The 15,682-nt window shown below is 45.6% G+C and overlaps 1 protein-coding gene and 1 non-coding gene across 3 annotated transcripts; one reads left to right on the top strand and one right to left on the bottom strand.

The window, feature by feature from the left end:
• Positions 1-1,952: 1,952 nt before the first annotated feature.
• FAM83A (family with sequence similarity 83 member A) lies at positions 1,953-14,708 on the bottom strand. Of its 2 annotated transcripts, XM_075086187.1 has the most exons (5): positions 13,228-14,708; positions 12,447-13,056; positions 9,413-9,580; positions 7,780-7,904; positions 1,953-2,678 (listed from the first exon to the last, which is right to left on the bottom strand). In XM_075086187.1, the coding sequence occupies exons 2-5, from the start codon at positions 13,020-13,022 to the stop codon at positions 2,132-2,134; spliced, it is 1,416 nt and encodes a 471-aa protein (XP_074942288.1). In that variant the 5' UTR covers positions 13,023-13,056; positions 13,228-14,708; the 3' UTR covers positions 1,953-2,131. The 2 variants fall into 2 exon arrangements, with proteins under 2 accessions (XP_074942288.1, XP_074942287.1); XM_075086186.1 differs by having other exon boundaries at positions 12,447-14,708.
• Positions 14,709-15,112: 404 nt separating this feature from the next.
• Positions 15,113-15,185, top strand: TRNAM-CAU (transfer RNA methionine (anticodon CAU)). Its single transcript has one exon. It is a non-coding gene; the product is annotated as a tRNA-Met (tRNA).
• Positions 15,186-15,682: the final 497 nt, after the last annotated feature.

The raw sequence follows: 15,682 nt of genomic DNA, 5'->3' as shown, positions 1-15,682 counted from the left end.
TGAAATTCCATTTGATATTCAAGTTCAGCTGTTGTCTGAACTAGCGCAAGCTGTATCCCTGGTCCAGGGCTGAAATCAGCTCTTAACTGACAGTGGTCCTGGGTATTAGCTTGTCCCCTGCCTACGTTTCACAAGCTGTGTTCTCCAAAACTTCTGTAGGCAGCTACCTTGCCCCACAGAGATGAGAACAGCTCCTTCATGGATTTCGTAGGCTTCAGAGGCAGTGGTCTACAGAGTTCTCCCCACATCCCGCTCTGTGCCACAATGGGATCAGGGCACTGAACCAGATTGAGAAATGCAATCTTAATTAGGCTGGGGGGACACATATGTTTAGTTCTGTTCCTGTTGATTTCAGAAGAAATAAAATGTGCTTCCTCTTCACCTGGACTCTGACTGTGTGGAACCCATTTGGCTTTTGGAAGAGAAGAATGAGGTGCACAAGTCAAGAGAATATGAAGAAACAAAATGATTCTCAAAGGGATTTTAATGAAAGTATTCTCTTTTATTTGAAGGGTTGCCATATTTAGATATTTAAGCAGAATCATCATAGGAATTAAAATCGACTTTCCCTTCTTCCCAAGGAATCCCAAAAATGTTGCTAGGTACAGAATTTACAATTATATTTAATAGTTTATTGTTATTCTGGGCTCCAAAATTTTATATCACATGTGAAAATGTCCACATCGAAGCTAGAGCAGGATGTGTCCATTCTGTACCTTTCATAATGTTCTATCAACTTTACCGGTATACTTTCAAAATGGTTGCACTTCCAAGGATGAGAAACTTTCCTCCCCTGAGATCTTGCTGTGGTGTACAATTTTCATCATCCACAGCCTAAATAATTAAATTGTATTCCTTTCTGAGCAGGTGAGAAAGCAGACAAAATGAGCCAGATGTGCAAATGTGTTTAGGTTTCTGTTTTCTGATGGAGTCAGATGAAAGACGATATAAAGCAGGTGTAAAAAAGAAATTACTGAGAAATCAATACATGTTAGGCATCTAGTAACTTCAGGATTTGAACAGAAATCCTTTGTTTCATGAATTTTCTTACTATTTTTTTGCCTTCCACTACAAAAGCTTCCATCGTTTTCATGGATTATTTGGCAGAATGTTTTTCTGCTTTTGGTTCAAGCTGCTGAACCTCTGTAACTCCCTCTGTATTCAATGGGCACTACAGACACCCAAGTTCTCTTTAAAAACTAGAAACCTTGAAGAATTCTGAAATAAAGCATTATTGTCTCTAACTTCATGTTCGGTCAAATGACCACTGAGAGGATTTCTAAGATCCGCATGCTATCACATGAATTGGAACTCAGTCCTGGTGTGTTACTAGTAGGACTTCGCTTCTTTACTCAGCTTCATTTTCCAGTCTGAATCTACATGGCTGCTCTGCAGTAAGGGGAATTGCTCTGAGCTGGTGGGATCGGAGGTTTGTAACAAAGCATGCTGGAACACACCCGTGCTGCTAATGAGGGCAAATGAGCATACAGAGGCTGCAGGATGTCCTCCGTAACCTGAACTGTCAGTCTCGTTCCATGTCATGGTTAGCAGGCTCCTCCAGAGAAACCCTGTGAACAGAGGTCCTTGCAGCCAGCTCCGAGGCAGTGCAATAGGGGAAACTGTGCTTCCCCATCAGCCCTAAAGGAGTCCTCCTAAATCAAGGTTAAGGTGTGATGACAGCACGAAGGTAGACGGCTGCTGCCAACACCACCTTTGTTTGGCACATAAATTGCAACCTTCTGTCTCCTTATGCAAGTGCATAAAATGTGTAGTAATAAACTGACTTACCCCACTTTCTGGTGCCTGGCCGTATGAAAAACGGTTAACCACCTAGATGGGCTGCTACACAAACATGCTACCAAGGCCAGGTGACAGGCAGCACCAGTGTTGCACTGTGAGCAACATTATTTAGACACGCTCTTCCTGGGATCATGATGCACCCAAGGTTTACATGTTAGCAGGCTTGGCTTTTTAATTAGGGAAACGAAGCATCCATAAGCAGCAAAACAAAACAAGAGGCTTGAAATCATCCTCATTTTGTATTATACAGAATTTCTATATTCATCAGTACACAAGCGATTGCTAAACAGGTCCCCACTACATTTACTTGCAATTCAAAACAAGGTGGTTATTATGCAAACAGGTTAGCTTTGTGGAGGCATCTCCAGGGTGAGCTTAACCCTGTCCTGTTCGGTTCCTCTTGTCTAAGTCTTATAGGTCTGTAAACGTTCATGTTGTTATACAGAACCGTGGAGTTATCGGCCAGGTAGTGCGGCTGATAGTAGCTAGCGTGGATGGCCTTCTGTGGTGGTGGGAGTGTGAATGAGACGTAGCTGTGGAAGGAATTAACTCTCTGGAGAGGTGACGGGGGGGTGAAGTTGCTGCTGAATATGTGAGTTCTTGGGGGCTGCTTGGTCTTGTGGGTGCTACCAGCTGAGCGGCTGCTGAAGGGATCGGAAAGAGTGTTAGCACTGCCCTCTTCGCTGTCGGGGAGGCTGCGCTGGGGGGCCCAACTCTTGCTGAACAGGAAGGGCATGGTGCGTGGTGGAGACTTCGGTCCCCTCACTGGCTTGGACAGCGCGTAAAGGTGCCGGAACTCTTCATCAAACAGCTCCACAACTTGACCTGTGAACTTGGAGAGGAGGTTGCGGTGAACCTGGCCACATAACCATGTGAAGCTGGAAGGAGAGACAAGGTACGGGTTAGCGTTAACATCAGCCATTAGGAACTGGAGATCCCTGCAGGGGTGGTGCGAAAGGCAAATGCGTTTTGCTGCTGAAGCTTCTTGTCTAAACACAGGATGAAGATGGTGTCGCAGTTGAATTTCAGGTCAGTTCACATCGGTGCTCTTTGACTTGGAGCAAGCATTGTTATTGCAGCTGCATCTAAAACCTTCAAGAAACCCTGTGAAGTTATACAACTTCCTAAAGGGAGTAGTGATCCAGATCCACTGCAGGGCTAAATTTCAGATACAGTACCCAAGGTTTGGGTGTCTGTTGAATGGAAAGGAGTTTAAACCCCTATTTTGGGTACCTCTTTTCCACGCACAATGCTTAAATTAAGGTGTTACGATGTCTTGTCTGCACACACCTAAATTGTACCTTCCCTGCAGAACACTGTGCCAATTGGTAATCCACCCACTCAAACCCGATATTAGAAAGACCAGCAAAAAAAAAACCAAAACAACTTTGTTTTCATTTTGCTCTATTTTTCCTCCATTGGTCAAGAGAAACACATAAAAACCCAACCTCCCTGTCACAACCCACTCCCACCAAACAAACCATCACACCTGACAAATGCTTATTTTCTTCACTACAGAGAAAATGAAATTATAAATATTTCCTACAGCCTTTCCAAAAATAAAAATACTACTTTGCAATGAAGTAAGGGAGAAACACCACAATAGTTTTCATTCTGGTAGTCCGGAGACACACCTTAGGACACCCCATAGCTTTTAAATGTTTTTTCTTTTATGTGCTTCCCTAATCCACTCGGCAAACATAGATTTGTGCTCTTTTACAAAACCACAAGCCAGCTTGGTTGTGCTGTGCAGGCTGCCTTGTCTGAGCAGCAGTGGCATCAATAAAATGAGCATAGCTGAGAGAACGAAATGTAATTACTCCCTGAGCTGACCGGCACTGTGCAGCAGACGATACAGAGCAGCGCTGGATTTGAACCTGAGGTTATTCTGCGTTGGCAAAACCCTGCCCTGGTTATTCCTGTGTGACTTTATTAGCTAAGCTGGGTTTGCACAAGGATTGCTGAGAGCTAGATTTGGCTGTAGGTGTGTGCACTTCACATCTTGTTCTTGTCATGTTTTGACAAAACTCCTGTGAAACTCAGTGGGACTGACAGCCTGAGCTGACACTATGGGAATAAAGACAGATGATCCACATCTGCCCATTTGGAGCATTCTTAAGGAGGGCTGGGTTTGGGACATACGGTGGTTTTATACTGTTGCTTCAGGAGCAAGGGGAGGAGTGAAGAAATCACTAGTTCAATGCCACCGGGAAAACCTACAATACTTATATTTACATGGAAAGTCCAATCATAAGTAACTATAAGTTACTAAATCACTATAATACAGGTACTTCTCATCCACTTTGTTCAAACCATTCTAAATATGGAAAAATCCTTGGGAGCCGAGGTAAACAGCACAGCAAGCTAACTCCGCCTGTGTGGGTAATATCTGCCGTGCTAGCCCAACATTGCCTTTATTCACTAGGAAGCACTCTCTAAACCTTTGCATGTCCTTCCTCTGACTGTTAAGGAGGTAACAAGCCAGGAGCAAATACAAAAACATGCGCAATTAGTCTGGGATATCTACACTGAAGGTTACATACTCAAGAAAGGGCTGAGGTATGGAGTGGCAGGTTTATATTTTATGTGCTAGAGATATATCTAGTTTATAGAAGAAAATTTAGAGATAAATAAAAACCAATTACCCTTATATATGGCTTTTAAAATCCAACACAATCAGAGGAAAAAACTGTTGTGCCCAATTTTTAACATTTACTCCCACAAGTAACTTCCTGGAGTACCTGACAGACACTCATCTGTGACTCATCGATCTCATCTGTAACCCTTGAAAGCAGAGAAATTTGGATCCAATTAATAGCCCAAAGATTCTCCATGGACTGATGGAAAATGGGTCAGCTGCAAAGTAAAGTAACAAGGTGAGACCTACATGATTTTAGACAAACATTTGTGGACTTTATGTAGTGAGTCACAGCAACCTACGTTCTGTGCCCTTTGCTGAAGAACAAAGCAGAACTTGACATAAAGGCTTAACAGGTTTTCATTGGCTTCATTCTAAGATGAAATTAATTGTGTACGTTTTTGGCCCTATTTTGCTCCTTAGTTTACTATTCTGAGTGCTCTTTTGGGAAAGGCTCAGAGAAGCCTCTTCTTGTCACTATTTGCCCAGAAGGATTGTTTTTCTACAGAGCCTCTTTGAGTGAAGCACAACAGAAAGAAGAGAAAGCACAAAGAAGTACCGCCTAGCTTGGGGCCAAAGCTGTACCACAAATTCAGTCATCAACAGATACTTCTCAGCCATCTTTCAAGAGCTTTGTCCCAAAACCTATGCCCTGTTCCAGATTCTTTCATTTATGATTGTCTGAATCAAAACCCACCTCTCCTGTCCAACCTTCTTTTGCACTGGACTTGTTTATTTCTCAGTGCACCCTCTGCATTACTGCAGCTGCAGTTCATTAGTGGTGCTCTCATTCCTTGCATTTACTGTGCTACAGTAACATGCAGCATTACACGCATTTAATCTGAAACAGAAGGACTGGGTTTTTCAGCTGAGCTCAGGTTTGGATTGACCTACGTGTTAGTGTTGGTTGCTGGTGGGATGACCTCTGTAGGAGAAACCTGCCCCACCTGACCCAATGCTCTAGGCAAAGTATCCCAGTGTTAGATGTTAGACATGGGCTCTGAAGCGGCCAGTGGCTTTCAGAAAGACAGCTGGGGAGGTGCTCAGCTGCCCCTGAGGATTAAGGTTTGTGCCTTCTGCTCTTTTCATTTTGCCTTCTTTAGGAGTGCTGAGATAATCTAACTTCAAATTACTTAAAAATAAAAAGAAAGAAGGAATGGCATAGTTATCATAGGATGGAGTAGCGTAACACAGAAACAGCAAAATTAACTACTGCATCCGAACCCCACACCATAGACATTGGCAATAAAAATTGAGAGGAAATCTGTAACTTAGAACACTTACTCAGACACATGGCTGGAACAGCCTTCAGAAGCTTCTCAGCTCCAGCCTGCCCTGCGTAGCAGGGCCATGCTATTCCACACTGACTCAATCAATGGCTTTCTAACGTAGTTTTAAAAAACACTCCAGAGCAGGAGATGCCACAGACTCAGTGATGGTTCCTTTGCCTCTAACTAGTTGCCAGCTTCAGTCCTTTTTGTTGTCCATCAGGCAAATATATTTCGTCCCCAAACACTTTGGCTAGAAGTGGTGAGCCAGGGTCCCTTTTAGAGCAGTATGGCCTGAAAGGCTATTTCATTCCCTCAGCCTGTTCCTCAATCACTATTAGAAAGTCATGCAGAGCACAGCACGTAGGTGAAATTTGCTGTTGTGTTAGTTTTAAGATCTTTTGTATTAGTTTTAAGATTTATTCAAATTTGATTTCCAGCAAATGCATTGCAGAAGAGTTTGAGTCTGTTCTACTCAACATCATTCTTGTTTGTACCTGCAGAGTTTGGTGGATAAGGTTTAGGATAACAGAAAACCTTCAGACTGATTAAGCGGGAGCTAGCAAGCCTACAGAAATGCCACGTACTTATAGCCAGCTATAACCTATGTGAATCTGCATGCTGGTGCTGAGCATGCTGAAGTTAAATAGTGCACAGATTTGTTCCTCCCCACCCTCTCTGCTTGCTTGCTGGATAGAGGATTATGCAGTTTGGCAAGGCTCTTGAGGTTAGAAGACATTGCAACAGCAGTAGAGAATGACAGAAGTGACTCTGCACACAACTCTGAGGGTTTTTCTTTTTTCCTTTTTTAATGATTGAAAAAAGAAGCTAAAAGTGAGCTTCTTGGCTAAAAAAAATACATCTTGTTCTGTCCCCCTTCTCCCACACATCCTTCACTTCTACTTTCTATATAAATCTGCTGTTGTACTTCTACACATCTTTGGTGAGGGATTAAAAAAAAACAAACCTGAAAGAACAAGAAAACCACAAAGTGGCCAATAAAATCCCACTCTGAGCATTCACTCGTTTTTGTCTGATGGTTCATTTGGAAACTGAATGAAAACTGGATGCTTGGCCCTGTGGACAGCTGAGCTCCTGCAGCCTACGCTAACCCCACGTAGTCACCTTTATGTTTGTTACTATAGTTATGTAATCTTCCTGGTGGCAGAGCTTTATCAGACTAGAGGCATTTAAGCCTCAAAATCATAAACCCGGATTATGAAAAACAATATCATCCTTTTAATTAAATAATCACTTCCTATTTTTTTTCTCTCGCCTTTTTGTATCTGGATTTCTATGATACACTTAGGTCATTTGTGAAGATTGTCCATGTAGCCATGAGGCGCAGGAACTTTATTTGGTGCAAGCAGAGAGTCTCCTGGAATCCCCTGACCTGAGGATCTTGGATCTTAATTAAAACCCCAGTTGTTGAGGTGCTACATCCTCTACTTGAAATAATTATAGAAGCACAAAAGTGGAGAGTTACAGACTCAGTTCCCAAAAAAAAAAAAAAAAAAGACAAAAGAAAAAAGAAAAAAGAAAAAAGGGAAGGTACAACAGTCATGGAGACACATGCTGCCTACCTGCTAATGAAACACAAGAAAAAAACAGTAAGTCTCTGAAGCATTTCTGTTTTCCCTTTAATCACTAAACTTGTCATATGGAGAACAAATCCTCAGATAAGCTGAGTGACATATGCTACATTAAGGGATCTCGAGGGAGATGAAAATGTATCATGTCTCATGATCACAGCATCTGAGGACCCAAACAATGAGGAAAGCATAATATTAAGCTATACATATTTCTAGTTCTGCTCCAAGGCTGCACCGGCAAAGCTGTTTATGTTAGTTTCTGAACATTTAAACTGAATTCCACGCTCCATAAAGAACTAACATCAGCTTTAAAGCAAGTTAAATAGATTAATGAAAAACGGCAAGTATTTGAAAACATCAGGGTTTTTTGTTCAAAAAAACTTTTCATCCCCACAAAAATTTCCATGGCACTTTTTTGTGAAATAATATTTTAAAAATCATAAAAGATTGCCTAGACATAAACTGCAATGGCTTATCTCACCTGTAAGATCCAGAGAGCACATATCTCCAGTCAGAGATAAGAAATTTTTCTTGTATTTGTCCTGAAAATTTCCTGCCTGATTTGGCACAGTAAACCTCTCCAGTAACACTGCGGACTGAAATATTCTGTAAAGAAAAAAAAACCCAAAAGAACAGAGTGAATTTCTGCTTTTAAAACTTAAAAATCAGAAGGAAAGGGCCCTTTCCCCCACCCACCTTTAGCTCTTCACTTCCCCACTGTCTGTTATGATTTCTTCACGGACTCTCCAATGTTATATATGAGGATTTGGGGTGAGAGGAAACCTAGCCAAGCTCTCTCACCTGCCGCAGGGTTACTTGTTTCAGCGGGGATATAAACCTGCATGGAAACTCGTGCAGATGGAGCTGTGCTGTGTAACGATAACTGATGCTAACCCTACCAAAATAAGAGATGTGTCCATAGCTGAGAGCAGCCTGTTACCACTGCTGACACACCAACAACATTCTGCTCTAGCTGTAAGCTCTCTTGTTTTATGTTGGCAGGGCAAAACCTCGGCTCTTCCAATCCACCTGGGCCTGCAAGGACATACAGGCTGATCTTCTAGAGCAGCCCAGACGAATGCCGCCTTACAGGATCAGATGCAAGTACACATGTGAGTGGAGAAGCAAGTGAATTTGGCCCAAGCGATGCTCTGCACTGTCCTTGTACCTGAGCAAGCGCATTTAAGGCAGGCCTGGCACCCAGACCTGACTCCGCTGTGCATACGCACACTTTGCAGAATCAGGGCCTTAGTAAATAAGTGGCCCCGAGGATTTGGCTCACACGTTGTCGAAGCCTGTACATTGTAGCAGCATGCTTACAATAAATAGCACAGGGTTGTTCTTCCTAAGGAGTGGGGGCTTACAGGCATGCAAACACTCTTGTGAGCGTGTTTTATTAATTTCAGTTTCTTTATACGTTTGGGGTGGAATTCAGCTGTTGAAACACTGGTGTTTGGTGCACGTGAGACACCCTCAGGTCTCCTGCCTGCCCTCCAGCTGCCATTCCAGAAAGCCCCTGCCTCTGCAGTATCAGCCATCCCCACAAAAACGCCACAGGTGCCTACAGCATCTCAAGCAACAACTGAATGGTCCCTATTAGGTTATTTTTAAGATTACTTCCCTCTGGCAGAGACAAAGGTAGACTAAGCTAACAGCCAGCTAAATTTGAGGCATTATCTTTAAAACAGAGCTTAAACAACATGTTTTATTAGAAACTACCTCGTGCAACCAAGATATTGCCACGCAAAAGAGTTTTGTGCACCTGCTCCCCATGGCCGCTGGATCACAGGTGCTGCAGAGTTATTAAACAGAAGCAGTTGTAATGCTTATGTTAGACAACTCTACTAGGGGAGTTAAGTTCTGTTTTAGGACTTCAGGGCCCAGATTAGTTTCATCTAAGGACCTAATGGAAATGCCTTAACTTCCTGTAACATCCATGGAAAAATGCAGGCATCTTCAGAGAGGAATTAGGTGAGCTAATGCTACCTCTGGAAATCTCTTACTCCCTTTTAATTACAAGGTGGACTGACCCTAGCATAACCATGCTTCTAGCTCAGCATGCCTAAAGTTAGGCAGATGAATCTGAGCCTTAATGCTTCACACAGCCACGGTACCTTGAAGAGATCTTCAGCAATTTGCAACTTGTCGCACATCTCCGAGAAGAGATTTATATTGCCATGATCGAGCAACAGGTAGACAAACACCATGCGCTTGTTAGCTGCCTCCAGCAGGTCACAAAGAATCTCAGTATCTGTGAACACATCCATCACGATAGCTAGCACCTAGGGGGGAAAAGCAGAGGCATCAGCAGAGTCGATTTACATAACTTAAGGTTGCCTGTGAAGCCACTGAAATGTAGGTTTGGGTTTTTTTTTTTAAATATTCCAACAAACACAAATCTTTGGAGATACATGTGGATATTTCTTCAGGTTTTCTACCTAAGTGCCTGAATCAGTAAATCGACAAGACACGTTGCATCATTACTTTATTGCTCATATAATGCCAGTGTAACATGCAACAAACGCACTTCAGTTAAGCCCTTTTAATCACAAAACACAAGATGACCCATGAATTTGCAGGTGAGATTTCAGCACTAGCAAATATATTGAAGTGCTAATCGGAGAACAATAAGGACCTAGCTAGGACACTGCAGCCCTTACCAAATGGCTGACTAGCTTTCCTAAGCCACATGCGTTTAGCAAGAATCACTGGATGACGCTTCCTCTGTTACAACTTACACCTGGAACAGTCCTGGCTTTAAATCCTCACTCTGTTGTTAGTGGTGGGGCGACAGACTGCAACAGCTCCATTTTTTTTGTTTGTTTGTTTTTTATAATTAGTTATAAACTAATTGTTTCGTTTTAACCATACATCTGTGCTTCCCAATTCAAAACTGGTGGGAGAGTCTCATGGCTTGGCATAAAAGCTCCAACAGCAGCTTAAATGCACAGCCTCCAGCCAGTGTGGATCGAGGGAACCATAAATACGATATAAACCCGCTTCCATACTTGAGCCCCTACACTCAGCGTTGGGCACGGCCTCATAAAGGTGCTGGTCCTTGTTGATGTCTGCTTACTGTCCATGGGAAGGGTCATCTCCCAAGGGCAATCTAGCCCAGCTAACAGCTGACTTATCTTCAGAAGGTGCCTATTTCTCCATTGACTAGAAAGGGAACCCTTGATAATTGCACTCACAGGATATCGTCTTAAATCAAAACAAACTTTGTAGTATCTCTGCAGATCTGCCTTATTAATTGCTTCCAACTTCCACTGAATCTTACTCCAAAGCCTGTGCCCACACCTGCCAGCAAGCTTATTCCCTTCACCCCCACGAGGAAATCCTACAAGACCGAGCGCATCCTGTGTGGCCGGCATCCTGTTCAGGCAAGCAGTGGGGATCCCACACCTTCCTTCTGCTGCCAAAGCATGGTGCTTCAGAAAGGGCCTTGCCAGTGGTAGGTAAGTGGCACAGTTACATCCAGTATCTCACATCCACACTTACTGTTAACTCACCTTGTCTTTTTAAGCAGCACAATACCGCGTCCAGCCTCACTGTAGCTCCAGATCCCTCTCTCCAGTACTGCTTTTTCACCAGCTGTTCCCAACTTGCATTTCTGCATGACTTTCCTCTCTTACTTTCAGTACTTCTCACTTCTTTTGCCTGAATTTCATTTTATGATTCATGCCTACTCCACAAATGTGCTAAGATTATAGTACTACTTACCAATCCTTTGCAGTTCAATGCCATCCACAAACAGTCTTTATTCTGTTAAGCTGTTAATGGATATATCAAATACTAGGCTACCCAGGACAGGCCTTTATCAGATACTGATTAATAAATGCTGCCATCAAAAAACTGCACTCAAAAAGCAGTTGGCAAATTTACACTCTAAGTATTGCTCCAGAACCCTCTTGTAATGTAAATTAGATGGTTAAGAAGGTCATGTGAACCACGGATTTATATTACATTTCCCACTTTTTTCCCTACAAGTTTTCTCCTCTCAGGACAGAAAATTGGCCTGGGTTGATACTTTACCTGATGTTTATTTTATAATTCCAGACACATTTCTTCTGTCACTGCATCTTCCTGATGCCGCCAACTTAAAATGACTGATCTATAATCCCTGATGTGCCGAGCACTTGTAGCCTTTGACAGGGCAGTTGCCAGCGGGGATTCTTCTCCCCTGCCATTACACTCAGCGTTATCAGACCCAGCACTTGCCTTTGCAGGAGAATAACACAGCAAAAATCTGTAACTCCAGCGGGCTCCACAGCCCGTGCCGGACAGCAGGCACTACCGCCTGGTTTTGCTCCTGTGAAACTGCCAGTGGCGTCTTGAGTTTATACAAGGGGAAAACTCCCAGATGATGGTAAACACAGCCCTGAAATGTCAGATTATATTTTTTCCAGGAAAACAGAAGAGCTGCCAGAACACACAAGACAGAGACTTTTTGTCTCCCTCCAGCTGCTCAGCTTCTGGTTTCCCAGTGCATGGGCAGGCTGGCTTGCAGCTGGCCCCTCTCTGTGGCTCCCCCGTCACTTGTCTGTTGTCAGGGGCATTATCTGCACTTTTCCCACATGCCAAGCTACGCTACAGAGTCTCTGTATGGAGCCCACGTGGCATTTTTAGTGATCCTGACAACATATTAGGGATGAAAGGTCTTTTTCCTGGAGTATTTCCTTCCTCTGGGGACAGCTACTGGAACACCAGACGCGCATACCCTTCTCTGGGCTCCCCTTCACTCACATCTCCCATGAATCCTCTAAAACAGAGCTCGCTTTAGCTTAATTCTCATTACCAGTGCAATGGTCTGAAGAGAGGAAACCATCCTGCTGCTGGTACATGAGAAGGGGAAGAGCCCAGCCGCCCTTTTTATGGCACATTTGCTCTGCTGAGATAATGAGCATTTAAAAAAAAGAGGGAATGGGGGTTTTTTAAGTCACCAACGTAAAAAGATGTTGGTGTGAGTACAAAACAAATAAAAAATCACTGCCTGTGTTCAACAACGGGCTCTTTACAGCCCCTTTCTAGAGCAAAGCTATGCTGCCACGCAGAAGGCTGGCTCGGATCAAACACCGTGTTTACCTGATCTTTTTAAGAGCAGGAAGAGAACCAAATGCAGAGGGAACAGCAATTCTCTCCCCATACCTGAGTGGTCTTGTTGATGTACCGGCGTATGATGTCTCTAATGTTGCTGTTCTTCTCTGTTTGGAAATACACAGTGGCGGTGGATTTTTCCTTTAAATAGGGCTTCTCCGCTGTAATCCATGTGTGCAGCAGAGCTGGCTCACTGCTGTCAGAGACAGTGGGGAAGTAGGTCCCTGAAGGGAGCGACTTGGCATCATTCTGCTTTGGCGCAGCCACCCCATCGGTAGCCAGGGACTCCTGTGCGTAATAGGACTCCCTGGTGTTATCCTTGATGTACTGAGCTTCCACTGAGGAGAGGAAATCTACCTCGCCCTCTTTGCTTAAAGTTTCCAGGTAAGAGTCTGTCCCACCATCCAGGAAGGCGTCGGTGGCCAACCTTATGCTTTCGTTGTGGCTGAAATCTGCTTTTGTCAACTTCTGGGACTGGTTCTTGATATCCTCCAGCCTTTTCCTTATCTTGCCCATGTGCTTGGATTGGCTCATGCTTCTTTGTCGCAGCAGTCGATCTGCCAGGCAGGCACCATGCATATGTGCGGCATAGGCAGCGCAATCGTCCTTCTTGTGTGGAGACTGCATTCTGGCATGAAATCGCCTTGGCTGAACGAATTAACTACGAATAAAAATAAAGAGATCTTATTACCTCAGGCAAATTCACACTCCCCGATTTTCGTCGGTACAATTATCTTCAAAAAAAACCCCGAAGCTTGCTTCAGCAACAATCTGTCTCCAGATGGGACACAAGTGCGAAGTTGATTAGATTGCTTATCTGAGAGGCACCCACCTCACCCCCAGGGCATACGAAGGATTCGAGAGTCCAATTACCAGGGCCGTCTGATTCGGCTGTATTTCCCTTCCTGTTGCATCCTGTGAATGTGAGTGAGGGAAGCACTCAAGCAAACGCAGGTAGGCTCCCAAGCATCGTTGCACAATCTTCAAAACAGCTTGAGGCTTCTTTGTCTTCCCATAGTATTTGTTAGGGAGCAAAATGAACTCTGACATTGAACTGGGACAGAGACATTGGCTATGTCCATAGCTCCAGAACAGCAGAAAGGGTCAGGGACTCCTGTCTGTACCTACATGCTGCCAGGCAGGCTTAAAAATAGACTTGAACTTCGTCACGGTGCCCCGCTCGTAGCATGTTGCTATTATCATAGACGATTCACTCATTTATTTCTTTAAAGCTTTGTGACTACGCCACCCTATTAAAACAAAAATACCCCTTCCCAAACATCCTGAATATTATGTGGAGGGAGGGTTGTGACCTGGCCTCAAAGCATCAGAAATACAAACACTCATCACTTGATTGTGCACATTTAAGGCTGTTTGGTTGGTTTCTTTTTTTTTTTTTTCCAGGTTGCAGCTTCTGGAGTCACGTTGTCCCCGTGGCAGCTTGGCTGCCATGTCATTAGCAGGACGGAGGCGCAGGTTCGCAGCGGGGTGAGAGGCGCAGTGCCTCCAGGGAGCCAGGCCGACTGGTATGACTGCACGGGGGCGAGGAGAGGGAGGGTGGGAAGGCACCCTGCCTGAGGTACGCCGTAAATACCTGCTTGCATGCTTTTACGTAGAGGCACGTGTGACATAGTTTTCTCATGCAGGCTGCGTTTGCCCTTGCCCCGCGCAGCTCTGCATCCATAAACTGGCGTGCCACAGCTTTGGAGTGGAGTGCAGGATCAAGGGGACACACCAGTCTGGGCTCTTACACGGGCTGCTGAGGGCACGGCTGAGCTGGGAAAGGGTCCTGCTGCTCTGAACAATGTGCTCAGGAACACAGACGTCTTCAGGGCCACTCAAAGTGATACAGGCCCACTTTTTCCAGGGTACCTTCTCAAATTCTGAGTCTGTGTCTTACGCCAGATGCCTTATGGGGGGAAGAAAGTGAGTATATGTGAGGATGACGCAAATATATATATGAAAAGACAAAAGGGTATGAAATGGTTCAGATTTTAATCCCGGAGCCATGGAGATCAGGAAACACCTGCCTGGGGGCCAAGGGGGTGGCGGGGCCCAGCCCCAAGCTCCTGCTGTGATTTTAAAAACGATCCTGTCCCTCCCCCCGCCCCCAACATCCGCCCGCAGCTGTGAGACGCGGCCAAAAGTCACTAATTATCTACTGACCTGTTCTGCGCAATTATGCCGAAAATGATGCCGCCTAATTAACCTGACATGCAAGATCGCGCCCTGTCAAGGCCGATCGGGGCCTCCCTGTGCCCAGCAGGGCCGTCACCCCCCGCCCCGGCCAGGGCCAGCGCTGTCACCCCAGGTCCCACACGGCCACAGCAGGGCCCCACGCAGGCCACCCGAAGCTATCACCCCAGGGAACCCCCGCAGGCACCCTGGGGTCCCACATGGTCGCTCCCATGTTCCACACGACCGCAACAGGATCCGACACCGTCTCCACAGGACCCCACTCAGTCACCGCGGGCTCCCACAGGGCGGTCACGGCGGGGCCCTCGGGCGGGCAGCCCGTTAGAGCAGTAGGAGAAACGGCCGGGCCGGGCCGGGCCGGGCCGTCCCCACCGCCCCTCGTCCTCCCCCGCGGCGGGCCGGGGCGGCCCTGGTCCCTCGGCGGCTCCCGGTTCCTCGGCGTCCCGGCGGGCCGGGAGGGAGGCGGCCGCGCGGGGCCCGGGGCAGCGCCGAGAGCCCGCGCTGGGGCCATCTTTGCAGCCGCCTCGTTAGCGCAGTAGGTAGCGCGTCAGTCTCATAATCTGAAGGTCGTGAGTTCGATCCTCACACGGGGCAAAGGCGGGCAGCCCTTTTCTTTCCAGCAGCGGCCCCCACACTTTTAGCTCTGACAAAACCGCTCTCCAGCCCCTCAGCTTTGCCCTTGCTGTCGTGATTTAGGAAGCTGTAGTTGCAGGGCAAGGGCCTCTGCATCCTGGAAATAATTTCAACAACCTACATTCTTCAAAAATGGGCTTTGGCAGGAGAATTTCCTGCATCTGAGCTGTAGTAACACCTTGGGAATGGAGAAACAGGTCCTGCTTCTGTGGTGAGCGGTGGGGTAAACCCAGAGCAGAGGCAGGGCCGGGGGGTCCGGCAGTGGGCCCTGCCAGCTGGAAACGCTCTGGTTTAGGCACATCTACAGCTGTAATGCTTTATGAACCATAAGCATTTACACACGTGGCCCAAGGTGCTAGCCAAAAACATAATGGGTTTATTTTTTATCTTTAAACATAGAAATAATTGCATGTAAACTCCAAGACAGCCATCAGAATAAGGCACTTCCCATCTACTCC

This window comes from Phalacrocorax aristotelis, chromosome 2 (genome assembly GCF_949628215.1).
Source record: "Phalacrocorax aristotelis chromosome 2, bGulAri2.1, whole genome shotgun sequence".
NCBI classification, from domain to species: domain Eukaryota; kingdom Metazoa; phylum Chordata; class Aves; order Suliformes; family Phalacrocoracidae; genus Phalacrocorax; species Phalacrocorax aristotelis.
This window is presented reverse-complemented; position numbering and strand designations above follow the sequence as displayed.